Raw genomic sequence first — 22,423 nt, 5'->3', positions numbered from 1 at the left:
TAGGGTAGGCAGTGCATTATTGCATCTATGAAGTGCACGTCACTGACTACGATCTACGTTCACGTCCCTCCTGTGATACTCCGCCGCGGGTTCCAAATATGCAAATATAAATTTATGGACGGTAAATGTTTGAAGTCCATGGAATGTAACCCCGCACGAGACCAGCGGACACCCTTGAGGTAGTAAGTGTTACTTCTAGTCCCCATATCTCAAATCACTCCACTATATTTTGAAGTGTAAAGCTGTAAACTTTAATATCACACTTTGTGATACTTGTACGGTAGTCCTACCTACGATTTCCAGACATTTCGGAAGTAAGAAATAGTTAAAATTTGGAAAACCTCTTAACTACCATTTTGGAACTTAAATCATGTATAGACATTACTTATAATGAGAATTTTTGGATGAATCTGCATTCTAATAATTATTATCAGGGCAACTATTTATGCATGCAGTGTAAAATGAATTCTACACAGTAACATAGTCTACATTTTTGCTATTGAAACTCCAAACTGTTAAGTTCTTACGAATTCTTTTATTTTTTGATTTGGAAAAATACATACTTAGAACTCCAAAAATAAACTCCCTCTGCAAAAAAAAACTAATTTCTTAAACACTAATAATAAAATGAAGTAAATAAGAATTTCAATGACAGTATTGTTTGATTTATTTACCTTTGCTAGTTATACATTGGTAAAAACATTAATGTTATGAAACAATTTGACTTAACATTTTGGTTTTGTTACAATCAAATCACACAGCGGTTATTATGTTCTTAAAAGGAATCTACTGTAATATTCTTATATTAAATAAGCTATGTGGTTTATAAGAAATCTATTAACCAATGGATTTATTTTGTGAGAACATTTAAATTATGATGCAAAGCCTTATAATAAAACAGTAGTAGAACTTTAGGTTATTCCTCTAACAAATAAAGATTTCCTAAAAAATTACACTTGACTTTAAACTAAGAAAATGAAATAGTATTTCTTTATTTAAACTTAATCCTGTGATTATATTTTTAATAGAAATATTTTTATTCATTTAGTCCATTACCTACATTTGAAACCATACTTGTACATTCAAGTGTAGGCATCAAACCACTCCACTGAAAATAAGAAAAGTCTAAATATAATCATACAAAAAGCAAGTTTGACTTTAAAAGGCCACAATAATTTAGGTAGTGATAAATAAATGGGTGTTACCCACTAAATAGGTAATTAAGAGCCATCTTTATAAAGTGAAATCTTTCAAGATAATAATTATATTTCACCCAATCCACTAAACTATACATTAGACTTAAAGCAAACAGTTTGCTATCTGATAATACAATATTACAATAAATGCATGACAGAAACTTCAAACCATGGTAGCCAGAGCATTATAGGTTATGCTGCTGTAATGATTACAGTTTACTGGACACGTTTAAAAGTATATGAATATATGTGTATGTTAACTATAATTTAGCAAAGTATGGAGCAGATTGGGTCAATGAGACATTCCGGAAAATACTAAAAAGTGCTTCCCTCTGGGGGCTGAGAAAGCTTCATATTTTCCTTTAGAGTCATGAGACGTCTCAGTTCTTGCAGCACTGTCTTGATGGTAAAATCGCGCTGCCATCTAGCAAGAATCGGGACTTGCCTATTGTCCACCTATAAAAATAATAAATAGATATTATTTCATTCAAAAATTATGATTAAAATGATGGTCAATTGCACTTTTCACACTACAATTTCTCTGTCATTGGAGCTTTTGAGTAACAAACATATAAATTGCAGCACAGCACTGTGACATTATGACTGTAGAAAAAAAAATTTTTTTGATTGCTGCAGTAAGATGTTAACATAATATTTAATGTGTGGCAATAACAAGGCATCTACATTGCATTACCCTAGAGAAACCATAGAGTCCATAGAGTGAATAATAAAATAATAACTATAAATACTCACAAGTCCAGTCTGGCTGTTAACACAGTTCATGTTAATTCTAGAGATAAATCTAGCAGTGGGAGGCTCATCAGGGTACCGAGTGCCACATTCAACTTTAAGAGAATACATCCTATTTTCATATGGAGTCTAAAATGTAAAAAGAAATAAAAAAAAACACTTGAGAAGTTCAATAATTGCAACAAAAAATGGTAATTGGACACATAAAGATGTACAAAGGGTAAAGATCAATATTGATGTATTTTTATCTTAATCTAATTTACCATACAGTTACAAACTGATGGCTGCTACTTAAAAGACTGGAATATGCAGGTATTGTAAACAATCGAGCATTTATTTGTTTAAATAAAAGGATTTGAATGAAAATAAAACTAGAAGAATATACAAAGAAGAGACTTGTAAATGAGTATTTACCCTGGGAGGTCCAATTATCATCCCAGTCCAGTGAGTCAGGGTCATGTCATCATCACTTTCGAGACCCCAAGAAATTGTTCCATCGCCCACTCCCTTCTGACCTTGCTCAAGTTCTTCTAGAAGACGAAAATTTCTCGGAACCACTGGGAAAAATGACAATAATGGTAATCATAAAATCTGTACAAATTGAAGAATAAATAAATAAATATATCATGAAAAGAAATGGTTATATGTATGCAAAATAAAATTCTTACCAACGCCTGATGACGGATTCGCCATGATCACAATTTCACCGGCGCTCACTACCAATCAAGAAATTAACTTCTACGGACCTCTAATAACTACCTAAACTGTAAATATTGCTCATCAGATCGTTTTACTAATTATATGTATTAGTAACCGTGTTATTTAATTTCATTTAGTCTTAAAAAATGGTTTTCACAAATTACTCGGTGACTCAAAGAGTAGGTTAGCTATTTTCTACTACGCTGACTTTGACAATTTAATGTCACAAAATGTCAGCAGTGGCCAAAGACAAGCTACATTTTCAATCGCGGCATTTGGGAACCTACTTGTCAAGTGGTCATCGGAAACTTAACAAAATTAATATCGTATGTTTGTTGATCATGATTGATGATCCAAAGAAGAAGAGTGAAAAAAAAAGAAACTTGATTTAAAGAATAATTTGATCTTAAAATGAGAATCCAATTAAGAATCGTGATTCTAAGCATTCTTTATCTGTTGTTGTCATAGAGCATCGAAGTAACAGCTATAATCTGTGATCAGAAAAATTCTATGGTTTTTACCACCGCGTATGGTCGGATTTGGATTTGTGTGCGTTTTCCTTTTTCCGTGCTGTGAACTCATTATTTTGAGTAATTCACATGGTTTTTAACAAATACTAATAATTCTTTAAATTCGATACAATAGCAGTGTGCAATCTGATTAACTACCATGTGTAAGCTAGGAATTTGATAAATAGTGTGACGTGATAGTGCAGTTTTGGAGGTAAAATGCCTGCTTCAATTTGTGACCCAGTATCAAGCGCATTGCGTTTATCTCTTACGGCAGAAGAATCGCAAGGGTCATCTTTGTTAGATAGCAGACTTTATTCTTCAGCTAAAAGTGTTCTTCTATCCAAGATTGAATTCGAAGAATCTGGGGATTATCAAAGTAATGTCCTCGATGGTTTGAAATCTAAGTACGTGGTAATTCGACCTAAAAAGCCAGTGATCGACAATAAAATCCTTAAAAAAGATGTTAATTCAGTCAATCAATCTACAGGTAACTACAAATATCAATTACATATTATATTGATTTACCTATCATAAAATTGAAATATGAGGTTATCTTTCATGATGTCAATATTTACTTTGAGGCAAACATGTCTATGTACTAAAAATCACTGTATATAACATTATTTAGATGTCATATGCACTAAAACTAATTCTCAATATTAATTTTATTAAATTTTCAAGAGAGCACTATTTTTATTATTTGTCATGTTTGCCAGTAAATTTTCAATACAAAACAACAGCAGATAGTGCTTCTGAACCTATATTTCTTTTCAGTTTTCATGTAAATCTGATGCTTATTTCGAATTGAAGGCAATATTAAAATATCAGAGAGACTCAGTGTAGTGTTTCCAAGTTGATTAATTTGATTATTAAATTTTCAGATAGTAAAAATGGAGAAGAAGGTCTACCAAAGGCCAAGCGGGTATTCTTCCCTGTTGAGAAGGTGCAGTTGGGGTGGCAGAGTGCTTGGGCCGCAGGGGCTGGCATGCAGAATGTTGGCAACACTTGTTACCTTAACTCCACATTGCAAGCACTTTTTCATGTGCCTGCATTTGCCAACTGGTTAGTTTCTGAAGCGGCTCATGCAGAAAAATGTAATCAACAAGGTGAGAGATTTATTTTATGCACTTAGTACAACTTTCATTAGTTACTTATTGCCTAGTTATTGCCTGTAGATGCATTTGAAAATGTTTTTTTTTTTCACATTTTTTCACACAGAAACAAGAATTTCTGAAGTGAAATTATGAAAAATTCACTTTTACTTATGTGCAATTTTTCCTTATCCCTACCCTACTCCTACCCTATCACTAACCTACCTCTACAGTTTAAAAAAAAATCATTTATTTTAAGATTTCATATGGGATAAACAAACAAAATGCAACACTATATACTAATCATAGTTTGATGAGTAGATTGCCCAATATATGAAGCACCTTCTATTCCAAGTAACATACAGAATTAAATTACTTTTTCAGAAGCCTGTGTCATATGTGGAATGCGTGCCACATTGATGGCAACTCAAAAAAGTGGTGGTGCACCCATCAAACCATGGCAAGTGTACTCTAAGTTGAGGCTTATATGTAGACACTTAACACCCGGGCGTCAAGAAGATGCCCATGAATTTCTAAGGTAAGTTAGAAAGTGAAGATTATATTCAATAGATAGTTGGGCAAGGTAAACAATAAAAAAGATTATTGGATGTTTTTTTAAGAAATTCTCAATAGTTTGGAGTGGGAAATGTGGTTAATATACCCCTATGCCAGAGCATGTTAATTACATTCCTAAAGTTTTTCCTAGCAAAGCCATGTGGCAAATAATTTTCGAGATATATTGTTGGCACATGCTAGACATTCTAGTTAGAAGGCTAATGTCAGAATGATAATAACACATGTGTGAAATTCAGTCTGGAGTACATTATTCAGAATTAAAAACATCTTCATTATCATCATATCAGCTGATGGACATCCACTGCAGGACATAGACCTTTTGTAAAGACTTCCAATCATCACTATCTTGAGCCACTTGTATCCAATGTGACTCACTTGATTTCATCAGTCCACGTGGTGGCAGGTCGAGCAACACTACATTTTCTAGTCTGGGGTCACCATTTCAGCTCCTTGGGACCCCAATATTGGTGACTTTGCTTCTTCTGCGTATCTTCTAATATATAAATGTATCATATTATATTGTTTTAAAGTCAAATGTCATTATCATTATCCAGGTACCTTGTTGAAGCTATGGAAAAGAGCTACTTGTCTAGATTTATAAACGCTGACAAGCTAGATCAGTACAGTAAGGAGACAACACCACTCAATCAAATCCTGGGAGGGTACCTGAGGTCTACAGTTCGGTGTCTTGCCTGCCATCATTTGTCCACAACCTATCAGCATTTTGAAGTGAGTAATCAATGAAAACATAATTAATACTCTTAAATAAATCTCAAAAATGTTTTTTTGTGAAGAAGTTGCGCTTGAATTTTTCTATATAGTAGAACATTTGACTGGCGAAATTGAAATAATGGTTATTACTCTCTTGAAACCTTTAATTAAACAACTCAGTCTCAAGGGCCACTCACTACAATGAATAATTGCATAAAATATAAATTTCTTTTATTGCGGTAGCGTGCATAGGGTTTTTAATTAGGGTATGCTCTATACATACTGACCATCAAAATGGAAAGCTTCTAGTTCAATATATGCTCAACAATATAGAGACAACTCAAAAGTCCCCCTCTCCCCTGCACAGTTTCTATCCAGTAAAATTGTAAGGAAACATGATTGATATGTATTCCATTCATCCAGTACTCACTGACAAAGCAGAATGTCATAATTTACCAGACCATTTTCTACTGTTTACTGAATACTGTGTACCAGTATTGTACCAGTACCAGTATAGAATATTCACCTTAAGTAAAGTCTCTCATACAACTCAACACACCATTGATGAAATAAAACTCTGTCTGGTCTGTTTTATCGGATAGATAAAACAGACCAGTAAAATGGAGACCATGTGTGAACAGGCTGTTAGACAATAATGTATTCATTGTGGACTGAACTTTTGTTACACATATTTAGAATATGTAAAAAAAGTACAAATAATAATCAATAATCAATTAATTATAATTAATAATATTTATAGTTAGAGAAGAAAGGGCAATATTTGGCATTTCTTTATAACAGCCTAAATTTTAGTTTGCTGTTTTCATTTAGATATCAAAATATTAACTTATTGTTATTATTTTCAAGGACTTGTTATTGGATATAAGGAAGCACTCAACCTTGGACGAAGCATTAGATTCTTTCTTCTCAAGGGAGCGGTTAGAGGACCTTGGGTATAAATGTGAAGCATGCAATAAGAAGGTGAGTAATCATGGAGCTTCTATTCCTTAAAGATTTAGCATTGTCAATATTCTAAATCTAATTAAATCTAGTCTTATGAAGTCATTTTATAACTTTTAGTTTTTTCTTGAGAAAACAGACTTTAAAAATTATGTACATATATTATATACATAAAGATTACTTACATTTTATAGTTTGTAGTTAAAATTGTGACCTAAATTTTCACAAATAAAGATGTTGGAACCAGTTTAAATAACCAATAATTTAACAAACTTTTGATATGAACAGATTTATTAGAGAGTCAATAAGTGTTGATAATATACAACTTGATAAATTATAAAGGTATCACCTAACCTAATTCATATTTCATATTTGGTTCATAATTGTAATATATTTATTTAAATATCTTTACTGCAACAAACATATATATAAACATACAAAATCTTAGAACTAAGGATAAAATGCAGTGCAAGAGGACCTTATCATTAATAGTGATCTCTTCCAGGTTACCTAACTTGCAGCATATAAACCAGTGAGATGGGTAGTCGCAATAACATAATTAGTCTTAAAACTATATTTACAGATTTTAAAAATATGTAATAATAATTATTAAATGAAATTTCTTATTCTTAATAGGTTTCTGCTACAAAACAGTTCTTCGTAGAGCGTGCACCAATGGTACTTTGCATTGCTCTGAAGAGGTTTTCACTTGCCGGCGGCAAGCTATCTAAACATGTGCAGTTCCGAAAGAAAATTAATTTGAACAAATATATGTATAATAAAAATAGTCCTCAACAACTTGTAAGTATCTTTTTTGGTGACCACTTCATGTCTAAGTACATTTGAATTGATTAAATTAATGAATAATTTTTATTTTTCAGTCTTACAAATTGGTGAGTATGGTGACACACTTGGGACCTTCACAAAATTGTGGTCACTACACTGCAATAGGTCAAGCTCCTAATAGTAATTACTATCAATTTGACGACAGCTGTGTCAGACCACTGCCCTTGTCGGCAGTGCTGGGCACCAATGCCTACATCATGTTCTTTGAGAAAGACAACACTATGGAGGACTGCTCTATACCTATTGCATCCACTTCGAATGTTGTCTATGGACCACAACTCCCTAACAATATACTCAATAGAGAAAAGAGTCCTTTGAAATTATCACTTTATAAAAATGATGAGAAAAAGCCGATAATATTAAACAGTTGCACATCAGAAACAGCTAAACCTGACGTCAAACCTATCCTATTAAATTCAACACTGAGCAAGTCACTAGAAATGAACAGCTCAGTTTCCGAACCGTGGGTAGTAAAACAGAATGGAGACGTAGAAAAAGTGAAACAAGCACCGAAAGTACTTAACGTTATAGAGAAATTAAACCATAAAGTAGAGGACGAGAAAAAGATAACATTTGTGATAAAAAAGCAAGGTGACGAGTGCCTTATTCAGCCTAAACTAATAAAAAGTGATTCAGATGTTAGATCTATCACCGTTTGCCCTAAGCCGCTTCAAGAGAAGTGTGCAACAGCCAGCAAACTTGTGAAACCGTTGAAGTCGCCTTTAGAGAAGTTGGAAGAACAAATGAATAAGAGCGACAGTTCCTCGGCTCACATTCAAAGACCTGGAAATTCTTCGTCGAAGCTGGTGCCGTATGACTCCGAGTCGAGCAGTGACGAGCGCTGTGAAGACAAATGCAAAAAAGATGAGACTCGGAAACCAAAGCCTAGTCGTTGCGATTCACCCCAAGGTCTTATTGTAACCACAAAAGCGATGCACCACGCCTGGACTGTGTCAAAAGAAAAAAGTGGTCCACTTTTAAGCCCTAGCTTAAATGGGGATACCATTAAAAAGTAAGTTTCTAATTTTCAAATAAGTTTATACATAATATATGTGTGTGTTTTCTTTTGAACAGGTGACTGTCTAGTAGGCTATTTAGGTTTGTAAACTAAGCCTATAAAAAATTTTGACTTTTGACTTTCATGCGTAACGACAGTGCCACTAACATTTCTGGCCTGGCGAATTTGCGGTCGCCATTTTACAAAGCATGATACTAAAAGTACGACAACAGCGACACCTCACGTGTCTCAAACGATGAAGGAAAAACATCGGGAGGAAACCTGCATACCAGAGAATTTTCTTAATTCTTTAAGTTTGTGAAGTCTGCTAATCCGCAATGGGCTAGCGTGGTGGGCTATTGGCCTAAGCCCTCTCATTCTGAGAGGAGAGTCGTGCTCAGCAGTGAGCCGAATATGGGTTTTTATTATTATTATGGTATTACAGGATCAAAGACAAGGAGGAGAGGAAGGGGGAGAACGAGGAGAGTCCAAACACGAGCGTGAGCAGCATGTCCCCGCTGAGCGACCGCAGCGAGCCCGCGCCGCCCGCGCCGCCGCCGCCGCCGCCCGCTCGCCTGGAGACGGCGCGACACCTGCAGGGACTGTCGCACCGCGGCTACGGCGCGCCTGTCGCGTCGTGGAACGGCACGCACAGCGCCATGTCGCGACAGGTCATTATTTCACTTTAGTTTCTTTTTTATATCAACACTAGCGGACGCCCGCAACGTCCGCGTGGAATTTAGTTTTTCACAAATCCCTCGGAAGCCATGGATTTTTCCGGGATAAAAAGTAGTCTATGTGTTCATCCAGGCTATAATATATATTAATACCAAATTTCAGCTAATTCGGTTCAGTAGTTGAGGCGTGAAAGAGTAACAAACATTCATATCATCAAAATCATCAGTTCTCGCAAATCTCGGGAAACCATAGATTTTTTCGGGATAAAAAGCAGCTTATGTGTTAATCCAGAGAAAATCTATTTCCATTCCAAATTTCAGCTAAATCACTACAGTAGTAGCGGCGTTATAGAGTAACAAACATTCAAACATCCAAACATACATCCAAACATCCATACAAACTAATATTAGTAGGACTATGCAATCAGCTGCAACAGCTTTAAGCAAATTGCTTGAGGTTACTAATGGCATGTGCAACTGATCTTCCACTGAAGGTCATTTTTTTAACATTGCTGGCAATTTTTTTAATTTTTGTTATTCTATATTTTTTTTACTTAAGTTTAAAATTAAATACTTTTGGGATCATCTGCTCCCCTAGTAGAACGATATATCTGACGACACTCCAACGACACTAGAGAATAGGTAATATGTATGTCATTTGAATTATTTTTCAATGTTTTTCTTATTGGTATTGTTCATACTCACAACAACAATTTTAGTTATTAAAAACGCCTCACAAAATTTGCTTTTGCTGAATTTTTCAGTAAATTTGAACATAATGTATTTTTTCTGTACCCCAGGTGTTTGAAGAGAGGCGTGACGAGCGCAAGCGCGCGCACGAGGCAACGGACGACATGGACCGAGGGCGCGTTAAGAAAATGAAGAAGTTCCACCATTACAATCGTTTCAATAACAATAGGAACGCATATAATCCTTTCCAGGTAATATATCAGAATGTCTAAGGTAGATGCCACACGGTGCCGCACCGCGCACTAGCAAACGCCTCGCGTTGATACCGTTCACGTTGGAATACGAAGATTTTTTTTTTTTTTCATATAATTAATCTTACCTCATAACAATATAAATCGAATTCTCTCAGACGATTTTGAGCTTATTTCGTGGTTGTTCAGTATGAATATTATTTAGTTAAACGGGTACATACCACGATAAAACGGCGGTGGTAGAATTGTGCAAACCAAGAGGGCGCCGCGAAAAACAAATAGCAAAAGCGATGTCGTGAGTGTGGTTTGCCTAAACAGACAAAAACGCGAGGTTGTTGAAAAAAGAAAAAGAACTAAAAAGAGGGTAGATCGATTATGCCCCTAACAGCTGATGTCAACTTTGCATCTCGCAACTTCAGTCCCGTCGTGACCACGATCCATGCAACTGGGTTGAAATATCGACATTAAAAATCTCGTCGTTTTATCGTGGTATGTACCCGTTTAAATAAATAATATTCTCTCAGACGAATTACATAGGGACCTGCCTCGCTAGAAATACCCCTCTTTCAAGAATCATTGATCTAATGTGTTTATAAAAACTGTTTCTATAGTATCGATGTTTCATTGTTGTAATTTGTAAAATAATTGATTCTTTTCTTTGACCACAACAGCAAAATATTAATCAAGTAAACAAATACTCTGTGTATATAGTGTTGTATTTTTTAGTCTGTTTACAAATTGTGCATATTGGGAAACAAAATAGTTGTTTGTAGTGTAAGGACACAAAATATTAATTGTTATTATTGGTGTTAAATATTTTCTATGTGTAAGCTTACCTCATCCTTCTCAAAAAATGACAGACAATTTTGTTGGTGAATTTGGGTGTGATACTAGTCCACAGGTATTTGGTCTGAGATTAATCTCCTTTAAAAAAGGATTTAATTTTGTGGATCTGAAGTTAGAGGCATATGTCCACATTCAACATTTTAATAATAATAATAATAATTTATTTGCCAAATTGTGGGTTACTATAGGTATTACAATATAGAAATTTGCAAATTTGCGTGCAAAATTTTAAGTCATCACTTTTAATGGAATGTTTTGTCCGGGTAGCTTGCATTTATCATGTCCAATGCTCCGGAGGAGTTGTTATAGCTGGACAAATACCTTTTATTTGTTTATAAATTATTTCATTTTGAACACAGGACAAACAAAACAAGCTGCACTGGGGTGGCAACTTTAAGTACAGAGGCGAGCGCCGCCCCAACCACCACTTCAATAAACACCAAGCGAATAGCAACAAATACAAGCGCTTCAACAGGTATGACGTTACATATACTTGATACGTAATACACAGATACAGGAGGTGTAAGGGGGAGGCTAGTACCAGTCAGTCTCCCCAACTGCCAACCTCACCTGCTCGTGGTGCACCCTGCAGATGGACCGACGAGGCTCTGGCGACCGACGAATGGCGGTATATCCATTCCCACAGGCTAGCTTATGAAATGCCTAAGGCCAGTGTCGGGCAGCAGCGATACCGGCGCGAGTAATCTAGCACTGCGCTGACCAACCCGCATGCCCAGCGTGGTCAGTACTGGGCAAAACTTAGTATGATCTCTGCGTGATCGAATCAGAAATGAGGAGATCCGCAGAAGAACCAAAGTCACCGACATAGCTCAACGAGTTGCGAAGCTGAAGTGGCAATGGGCGGGGCACATAGTTCGAAGAGCCGATGGACGTTGGTTGGGGTCCCAAAGTGCTGGAATGGCGACCCCGCACTAGTAGGCGCAGTGTTGGCCGACCTCCTCAGTATCGTGATGTTTGGAAGTCCCTACAAAAGGCCTATGTCCTGCAGTAGACGTCCATCGGCTGATATGATGATGATGATGATGACACAGATATTAACAGATCTGCAGGGTTATTATGTAACTCGGTGTACCATTCAAGTAATTAGTTACTACATAGTTTTTCATCGTATTTTCGTTTTCGCAATCATGTAACATTGTGTTTTCAACGAAATTACACAATTATCGTAATTTTACGTAAAGTAACATTAGTATAGTAGTAGTAGCAGCAGGTAGTAACGTTATTTTAACGAAAAACTGGTATTTACGTAATTTCGTTGAAATAATCATATTAGATGATCGTAGAAACAAAAAACGTTACCACATAATGTAAAATTATGAAGTTAAGGTTATTTCGTTGAAAACACAATGTAAGATAATGATTTTAAACATATTTCGTGGTTGTTCATTATGAATGTTATTTAAACGGGTACATACCACGATAAAACGACGACGTTGAAAAAAGAAAAAGAACAAGAAAGAGGGTAGATCGATTCTGCCCCTAACAGCTGACTTCACTTCTCATCTCGCAACTTCAGTCGCGTCGTGACCACGATCCATGCAACTGGGTCGAAATATCGACAGTAAAAGTCTCGTCGTTTTATCGTAGTATGTACCCGTTTAAATAACATTCACAATGTAAGATGATTGCTAAAACGAAAATACGATGAAAAACGACGTAGTGACTGATTACTTCAATGGTACACCGAGTTACATAATAACCCTGCTGATAGATAACTTGATTAAGTGACCTGTCACTGGCAAATGTCATTTCCATATATTTTTTAATTTTCTATTGCGATTTTAGAATCGACGAGCCACATGGCTACAAGCCAAAGGGAACTATTTTGTAGATTTTTATATTGAATGATATTATGAAGAATAGTATAATAAAACAAAATTTAACAAAACAATGTTTTTTTATAGGTACAACAATGGTCACCATTATCCACGGCACCATTGACCCTGGCCGGTCAACGACTGCTTGTCAGTGTATATAGATGAATGGACATTGATTACTACGGTAACACTTTAATATTAGTTTAGGGTAATTGTGGTTAATTATGTGTTGTGGACGACTATGCCCTGTTAACTCCACTGCGACCATAATGACCACAAATAAATTTGTTATAGTGAAATGTAGTGACTATAAAAATTATTACACATTATATATGATGTACTGTCAGCCTTTATTATACTATAGTGTACTATTATTGTATAAATATATTGTTTGAATACAAAGACAGTAATGCATTATACTCTTGTTCTAAGATCCGGCATTAGAAATATATACCCTCATCTGTTATTCATTAGTGCTATGAAGTAACTGAGATAATATTCACAATGAGGCATTGCAAATAGGTTGCCTAGTTAAATTGCGGCCAAAGACATTTTTCATACAACATCTAGGAAACAATGAACTAGATAAAAGACAAGTTAATACAGTAAACTTAAGCATAAAATAAGCTTTCATTTAACATATTAGACGACTAAATAACTGATAAGAGTATTTGTATAACATTAATTAATTGCTTATATCTGGCAACCCCACAGTGTGAAAGCAGGCAACCTTTACGTTTTCAATTCGGTTGGGTGCCTATATCCTTTTAACTAGTGTATTATTATTAATTAAGCAAAGAGGAAAGTGGATTAAATAAATTCAATAAAAAAGTAATCATTTAATACTCACCGGGCGCAGTTTTATTTAGACATTTGCAATGTGTCAATTTTTTTTCTATCATTTATTTCTTATCCCAAATAAATAACAGATGAAGGTATATATTCTTTATGCCGGATCTGGTACTATATGATGTACTGTCAGCCTTTATTAAACTATAGTGTATAAATACAAAGACAGTAATGCACTATCTATAATCTATTTCAACAGCAGCTATACAAAGGATAGTTCATTTTTCATACTGGCAAGCTAGGAATTATACAATTACAAAAATCAATTTCGAGATTTTTTTATCTATGGTAATTTTAATGTAAAACATGAATTAATGTTATTATTTTTTTAACTGCATTAATTCTGTTGTGATTTTTTAAATTTGTTTTTTATTTAAATGTTACTTAATTTTATCTATATCTATACTTCTAATAAAACTGTAACATGTAAAATTCTGTACATTGAAGATATTTTGAAAATTTTAATTGGAGGTCATTATATAATCAATACTGAAGCCAAAAATATTTTTCGATTTTTTGTCTGTCTGTCTATATTTTTTGTTAACCGGGCATCACGAAACTACTGAATTAATCCAAATGAAACTTAGCATGGTTTGGGACTATAACACGGAGAAGGTTATAGGATACTTTTTATTGCGAAAATAAAATAAGAAGGGGTGAAATTGGGGTTGAAACTTGTATGAAAAGTTCTCATTTTAGGAGTTACAGTTTTAAAATTTATTAATAAATCATGAAAAATAAGACGAAATATAATGTGATTCAAGAACTTTTAAAATTCAAGACTAAAAGTGGTGAAATAGGGGTTGATAGTTTACATTGATTTCCACGCGGACGAAGTCGCGGGTATCCGTTAGTTATAAAATAAAACAATTCAAAATAATACCTCTATATTTTTTTACATTATTGAGGTTTTTGGCTTTGAATAAAACCTTTTGAAGACTTTTCAGTTAAACATTTCTTTGTATAGCGATTATTGAAATGGACATTAGTAATTAAAATTATTAGATAATAGTTAGACTGAATAAAAATTACGATTTACCTATAATATGAGTAACTTGCAGTTAGGTGTATATTCGGTTCTATGTGTAACAGAATTCCTATAAAACCTAATTATTGTTCTGGTGTATTTACTATTTTTTCTTGGTTCCTTTAAATTGTTTGCATTTAAATTTATTGCATGCGTACATTCTCCATTACTATAGATTATTATCATTCATTCACTATCATTCAATCACTCTCACTGAGCGAATGAATGATATTCAAAGTTACTAATCCCATTGTAGCAGTATTTTTTTTTAAATTTCATAATCAGTGATTTCTAAAATTAATTCTCATATATATTTTTTTAAATATCTAATAATAATTTTTAAAATACCAATCAAAATTATGATGAAGAAATGCCAATTTCTTTTTTATAACAAATTTTAATGTGTGTGTGATCTATAGCCGCACGTATAACCGATTTCTGGCGTGGCGACGCGTCGCCACGCTATATGATGGTATGTATATATACAGTCTATATGCAGTAGTGCGTACGGTGTGGCGACGCGTCGCCATGCGCAATTGACTGTGCCAGGCGTCCCGTGACGGCACCATAATTTGGTAAATAGTTTAAATACCGAAAGTGCATTTGCAATTTTCAGTGCATAATTAAGAAGATTAACTATTCAGCTTAATTACATAAAACTATAATTATAAATATGAATTAAGATGTAATATAATTTTAATAACTTTTAGATAATTATTATAGTGCATACAAATACACTAATATCGACGGCTCAATACATAGTATTTTTTAGGTATCAGTTATTTTGTCGTCTTTTATTATTGCGTGTAAAGTTTCACCATACTTCGTGTAAGTTATTACTGGGCACCTAATACATACACGGTGTTTGTACAATGCCCATGAAGCTAACAACATATTGTTGCAATGAAAAGTGACAGATATCGTGCATTTATTCATAGGAGGTGCCAAGTAAAAATAATTGAGATATTTTTGTTTTAAAACACTCAAACGAAAGAGAGATATCCTTAGGGCGTATTCACGTAGAAAGCAGGTTGTCTGCGTCTGTCTCATTGACCTCCTATAATAAAAGGACGCACAATCATGTAGAAAATTTCACTTAAAAACTGGCCAATTTTGCTTTGACAGTATTAGAATTATTGGTAAAGAAAATTATACCTAAAGGCTTTTAAATATAGTCCAATATTCAATAAAATCCCAAATTCAGAGCAAATTTTACCTCTAGGATTGATTTTATGGTTGAATTTGCAAACGCGACTACTTAAATAGAGTGCCAAGAAGTTATGTTTGGCACTCATTCATTTAGTGGGGACGTTTTTTGGTCGCTGATTGTGCATCCACTTTTTAATAGGAGATCGATGGTCTATCTACCAAGTACCAGCGCTTATCGGTACCAGGGTTGCCAACTCGACTATTAAACATGTAGGTAAATCTCCCTCGAAAAGTTGCTAGATATACAGTTTTTTTTTTACCTCAAAAAGTAGCTAGATGTAGCCAAGGAAAAAAAGAACAGACTTACAACAGTATTCACCGGATGACATTTTTACCTGTAATCTCGATTTTGATCAGTTACTAACGTAAGCATTACTAACAATAGCTAGTTGGTAATCGGTAAAGGACAATGGGCAAAAGCGATATCGCTGAACTGTTATAAATCGAAGTTATGTTACAAGTTTTTCATGAATATAATTCATTTTTTAAATTATAAATGTAACTTTCATTTATAAGATACTAGCGGACGCCCGCGACTTCGTCCGCGTAAATTTCGATGTCAACTTTACTACTACCCCTGCCCTACCCTACCCCTACCCCTACCCTACCCCAACCCTACCCTACCCAACCCCTACATCTACCCTACCCTACCCCTACCCCCACCCTACCCCAAACCTACCCCTACCCTGCCCCTACCTTCCTACAAACTACCCCCATCCTACCCCTACCCTCCCCGTACCTTATCCCTTTCCTACCCCTATCCCACCCGTATCCCTATCTCACGCCTATCCTACCCCTGCCCTACCACTTCCCTATCCTACCCGTATCTCTACCCTACCACTACCCTACCTCTACCCCTATCCTACCACTACCCTAAACCCGGCCCTAAACCCGGCCCTAAACCTACCCTACCCCTACACTACCCCTACGCTTCCCTACCCGTACCCTACCCTACCCTGTAACTTCTCTATCTTACTCCTACCCTTAGCAAAATCGGTCCAGTCCTTCGAGAGTGGTGGCATGCCCAAGAGAAATAGAGACTTCTATGCTAATAATATAAAGAGGTAAAGTTCGTGTGGTTGTAGGAGGTAATCTCTGGATCTACTGGACCGATTTGGAAAATTGTTTTACCAATAGAAAGCTACGTTATTTGCGAATGTCATAGGCTATGTTTGATCCCCATATTCACACGGGAACGGGAACTACGTAATTGAAAGCGCCGGGCGTTATATAGCGGAATTTCTGGGTCTTTTAGAAATTTTGTATTATCTCCGAAACTATTTAAGTAATTAACATACTGTAAAGAGCAAATCTTATCTCCATAATATCCTTGTGATTATTAAATAATTTATTTTAATAAGGATTAAAGTTTAGTTGTATAAATAATAACGTAAACCTAAGTATATAAAATTCATAATTTTTAAAACACAAAAGGTACTATATCTGCTAATATATAGAAGATAGATATATGGTGTCGCGGACTTTTTTGTAGAACTTTTAAAGATACATAAAGTCTCTATACATTAATTTCAATTTTACACAATAGTTAAGGCAGCGCATGCGAATAAGTCTGTTTAAGAGGATTTTCAGTCCGACCTGTATGACAAAAACTGAGATAACTCGGCTAATATATATGATACCAATATAAAATATAGCCTATAGCACTCCCCGATAATGTAGCATTCTACTGGTGAAAGAATTTTTAAAATCGGACCAGTAGTTCCGAAGATTACCCCATTTAAAAAATGTGACAAACTTACAAACTTACAAACTTACAAACTTTACCTCTTTATAATATTAGTATAGATCACGAAAACGTCGTCAATAAAAACGAATTAATATAAAATACTATTTTGTCTTTCTTTCTTTTTCTTCGAATGTTATAGTAATTTTTACTTACATTACACATGTACGAAACGCCACTGCTTTTTCAATACAGACAACCTGTTTTTTATGTGAATACGTCCTTAGAGACGATAGATTCAAGTGTGTTCAACAAAGTGCGTTCAAATAAAGCCTGTGAAGTTTTGCGCACGATGCCTTCAAACCTTGCGTGTTGCACTGCCAAATACGTTTTCGAAAAAAAAAATAACCAATTATAGGATATATTGAGAAACAAATAGTATGTAGTTACATTTTTAAATTGTGTTATTTTGCCCTCTGGATTCTTTTTATACCATGTATATATCTAGGATTTACTTGAATATTATATAGCATATACAGGATGCTCGGGAGTTTTTCCCATAACTTCAAGGTGTTAACGAGTCCACTTATAGGAGTCGAACTGCATAACTTATATATTTTTAACTAAAAAATATATTTATATATTTATATATTTATAGGATGCGTATATGGGACACATTTTAAGATCTACTAATAAAAGAAATATTATTTACCCCGAAAATATGGATTTTAGAACAAATTACTTCCTTGAACATTTGTAACTAGTTTTAGGTTAAGAATATAACGCCAGAGTTGTGGGAAATACTCCCAAGCACCCTGTATAACGCTGCATATGTATATATGACAATTCAGTTTGACAAAAAACCCAGGACACACAGGGCAGGACGTTTTTTGGCTTATTTTGTAAGACGAGTAGTATGCTCCAACATTAAATAGGCATTTATGTGTAGTTTGAGTTAGACATGGTTATGTTTTTGTTAAGAGTATGAAGTTATATAGTTTTTAATTTTTTTTAACACAAATAGGTTTTCGTTTAAAACACCAAGTGTTCTAAGCAATAAATAATATTACACTAAATATTATCTAATACATTAAACGTAAGCAGTGACTTGAAACGACTTTTTATTTTGTACATATTCGTAATTAGTGAAGTCCGTTGCAAGCAATTTGTAAAAATATTCATTAACCTACGATTGGTGGTTACTTTACCACAATAACGAGATTTTTTTTTAACTTTTATTTTTAAAAGTCCAATAGTTTAGGTATAGTTATTCGATTTCGCGAAGTTTTGGCTTTCGATTCACAAAAATAAATAGTTTGTAAATTCAGGGAGAGGCGTGTGACATCGACACCCGTTTACTCAAAAACTAAAGCTTAGCAAGACATTTTACAGTTTTGCTAACGTTTCTCAGTATGTGTGTATGAACGCACCTACACTATTACAATCAAAGCCGTCTTCCGAAAATAGAATATCTGATACGAAATGTATAAAATAGTGTACTTGGTAATGTATTAGTTAGTTTTAAACTTCCCGCTTTCTTAAGTAGGGGAAGATATTGATTTCACTCAGTTTTTCGATAGAGTCGAGATCGAAAATGGAGTTTTTTTTTTTTCATCGTTTTATGCATGAGCAATGAGCATCCAATACCTCAGTTTGTCGTAGAAGACATAGTGATCTAAGGCAAAACATGTATTTTTACAATAGTAGTGGCACCGGGAGACAGCCTCGCAATTTTGGGCTGTTTTACATTGTTTATGAGCATTTATAGTGTTTGCATTCGATAAAAGAATTTATATATTTATATGACATTTTAGTAGTATTTTATTTTTTTTAATTTGAAAAAAACTTGGTCTAATAAAGGTCTCCACAGACATATCGGAATTCCGATTAGAGTAGGGTGAAAAATAAATAATCTGTCATTTATTTATACCTGTAAACCTAATCGCTTGAGGGTTTTAGCGTTATCGCAGCATTCATCTACCAGAATTACACCCGCCCTGCAGTATTTTCTTTTACTTGGTATTACTGGACTTCGATATCTAATTTCAGACAATTACGTTTTCTCTCTTAAATCCTACGTACCTATAGCATGCATGCTAAAGAGTCCGTTCTCAACACAAGGCGTATTGCGCAGTGTACAAAAACATATTACAACGGGGCTATATGCGTTATGCAACGTCAGATCGGACTAGAAGTTTGGCGTAAACTATACTCAGAGCCACAATTATCCGCCCACTTTAATATACTCTATCATACTAAAGTGGGCGGATAATTGTGCCTCTGAGTATATAATAACTAGAAACTCCTATTGTGTTATATAATATGTCGATGGAAACAGGAACATGGAACAGGCGGAAATGCAATTCACCCTGTTATATTGGTGGACTTATTTCAGTATCAGAAAACGATCTGATATGTCTGAATGGACCTTAAATGAACCACGTTATATCACGATAACCACACAGCCAAATTTTGTATGACATGTTCTGTTAAAATTAAGCCTGTTGTCGATTCGCACTTTATCCTAAAATAGTTAAATATACTATACTGATTATTTTACATTAATAAGGTAGTTCTTTTGTTGTTTTTTTTTCAAAGAAACTTATTACATAATATCATAAAATATATAGTTTGCTAAATTTAACAAACTGCAGCAATATAGACAATGAAATTTAAAAACATTTTATGCATAAAATTGATATTCTATATACAAACGTGAAAAAGTGCGAATCGGTGTTGATGAATGTGATTGATTTTGTTATGCTGGCTTTATGTTCGTGTACAGTTTATTCATATGAAACTATTGACTATGCCGTGCTGTTCCAGGTAGTGAGATTAGCTCCCATTCGCTTTCGCGAGAGCTTTTTTAACGGACGTTAAAAAAGCGTTCAAATACATCAAATGCATTTTCAAGTACGATAGCGTTTTTAAAAAATAACGCTTTTTTTCGAGTAGTGTTGCATTTTCAATTTTATATTTAAACGCTTTTTAACGTCCGTTAAAAAAACTCGCGAATGAGGGCTTAGTGGTGGCTAAAGAGTCAATGGTTTCACAAAGGATTCCACGAGTTCTTAGTATCACTGAAATGTGTGTTACGTATGTTACGCCAGCTACACACGGTCAAGTTTACCGTCCAGTCCACGTCCACTTAAAGAAGTGGTCAGTGAAAAAAATATCCAAATATGGCTATGGATAGTGTGTAACTGCCGTTAACATCGATATTTGCGTACAGTCGAAGCGTCGCGACGTGTTTTTCACGTTGTATTAGGTACATTGAAATCGATCTCGATTTATTAACGTTCTAAGGGATTCTTAACGTTCTAAAGGGTTCTAAGGGATTCAAAGATTAGTGGAAAATAATGTCGCAGTCCATCTTATGAATATCGAAGTACCTACCTATACCTACCTAGGTAGGTAATCAAAAATATAATAGATAATTTTTTTCGTATAGGTAAGTAGGTAAAAATACACGATTGTTTTTAGTAGTAGGTATTTAATAATGCTGCGCTGTCATTTTGCTATCAATTTTATAGCATATATACCTAGTACTGTTCAGCAAATGGAATACTATGTATCAAACAAAGGCAAATTAGATGAAAATCAGGGGCAAGACCCTAGATTGACGGACGGACAAACAGACTAACGGACAACAAAGTGATGTTATTAAGGGTTCCGTTTCAGTTTTAAACGACTTGTAAGTACATGTCCCGACTTCCGACGCTTCGCTTCGACTGCGCCAATGTGAATGGACTCTAAAGATAGGCGTTCACGTATCCGCATCGTAAATAGGAATCGGACGCATCTCACTAAACTGAGTTTTATCAATACGGTAGATATACGTGCGATTCGTACGATGCGGGTCAGTGGACGCACTTGTATGACTTTCTATACAAAGAATACTACGACGTTTGATTTGGTGCGTCGGATATGTAAACGCCTACCATTAGTGTTATTTTATGGTATGTCTTATTTATTTGGCCGGCTTTTGTATCTTTTTTCTACAGACTATTTTATCAAGAGAATAATGTATCTATTGTATAAGAATAAAAATTAACGCCTTATTAAGAACTTGAGTAAATTTTCAATATACCTAACTATAAAAACAGTGAAGAGCGTCAAAATAAACACAAGCCATTGTACATTATAATTTGTTTCATTTCTGTCCTTTTATTATACGTTTGTGGATATTAAGTACAAAAATTCTTCTATAGTAGGGAAGCCCGGGATGCTAAATTTTCAGTTACTAAAGCGTCATGGGATCCATTAGAATTGGTAGATAGGAAATTTAAATGGTTATGTAACTTCTCTTTTCGCTTTCAGCAGTCAGAAAAAAAACTGCTGACTAAAGGCAATTTTGATTACTTCGGATTACTGCAATTATCAAAAAATATTAGCAATTATTATAGAGATTATTTCCTTCAAAATAGGTAAAGAATTAACTGCCGCTTGTGGCTGGGATACTGGAATACAAGGGCTTTGTTTTATAACTTTGGAACCCTCCCATTCCATTACATTACAGTCAAATCGTTAGGTTTTCGAAATGCACACCTTTTAGCTATCAACTAATCTACTTTATCCTTGCGAACTGCATGAGTATTTTAGGTATGGGGCTATTTGAAGTCAAAAGGCCCATGTCAAGAAGCCCAAAACCACCCGTGATTTACAAGAGGATAACTAAACGCTGCCTCGACGAAATTCAGTCATCATTATTGTTCAATAACGAGTATTTACCGTCGCATGTGCCAGCAAAACCGTGGATGTCATTTGCCCAATGCGTTGTTCTAGTAAATGCTTAAGTAACCCTATCTTAAATACTCTATTTAAAAAAAATATAAAGACAAAAAACTATGCAGCTTGAATAAAATAATATATTGTAGGTAATAGTAATCAGAGACGGACGTCAGGTGGCGCTCGTTGTGCGGTCGGCTTCAGTATGCTCGTGGCCAATATATAATGTATCATCTATGCTCGTGGCGTTCGAGCCGTCCACATTTCTAGTTGTGTAATTCTTTGT

At 34.7% G+C, this 22,423-nt stretch overlaps 2 protein-coding genes across 2 annotated transcripts; one reads left to right on the top strand and one right to left on the bottom strand.

The window, feature by feature from the left end:
• Positions 1 to 649: 649 nt before the first annotated feature.
• Positions 650 to 2,864, bottom strand: LOC112043150 (ubiquitin-conjugating enzyme E2 variant 2). The gene is made up of 4 exons (XM_024078444.2): positions 2,615 to 2,864; positions 2,361 to 2,503; positions 1,950 to 2,075; positions 650 to 1,652 (listed from the first exon to the last, which is right to left on the bottom strand). The coding sequence occupies exons 1-4, from the start codon at positions 2,637 to 2,639 to the stop codon at positions 1,512 to 1,514; spliced, it is 435 nt and encodes a 144-aa protein (XP_023934212.1). The 5' UTR covers positions 2,640 to 2,864; the 3' UTR covers positions 650 to 1,511.
• Positions 2,865 to 3,144: 280 nt separating this feature from the next.
• On the top strand, positions 3,145 to 21,556 carry LOC112043149 (ubiquitin carboxyl-terminal hydrolase 36). The gene is made up of 11 exons (XM_024078443.2): positions 3,145 to 3,644; positions 4,039 to 4,263; positions 4,633 to 4,786; positions 5,379 to 5,553; positions 6,403 to 6,516; positions 7,132 to 7,296; positions 7,377 to 8,353; positions 8,784 to 9,009; positions 9,816 to 9,956; positions 11,162 to 11,277; positions 12,728 to 21,556. Exons 1-11 carry the CDS (start codon positions 3,374 to 3,376, stop codon positions 12,762 to 12,764), a joined length of 2,601 nt encoding a protein of 866 aa, XP_023934211.1. The 5' UTR covers positions 3,145 to 3,373; the 3' UTR covers positions 12,765 to 21,556.
• The last annotated feature ends 867 nt before the right edge of the window (positions 21,557 to 22,423 follow it).

This window comes from Bicyclus anynana, chromosome 15 (genome assembly GCF_947172395.1).
Source record: "Bicyclus anynana chromosome 15, ilBicAnyn1.1, whole genome shotgun sequence".
NCBI lineage: Eukaryota > Metazoa > Arthropoda > Insecta > Lepidoptera > Nymphalidae > Bicyclus > Bicyclus anynana.
This window is presented reverse-complemented; position numbering and strand designations above follow the sequence as displayed.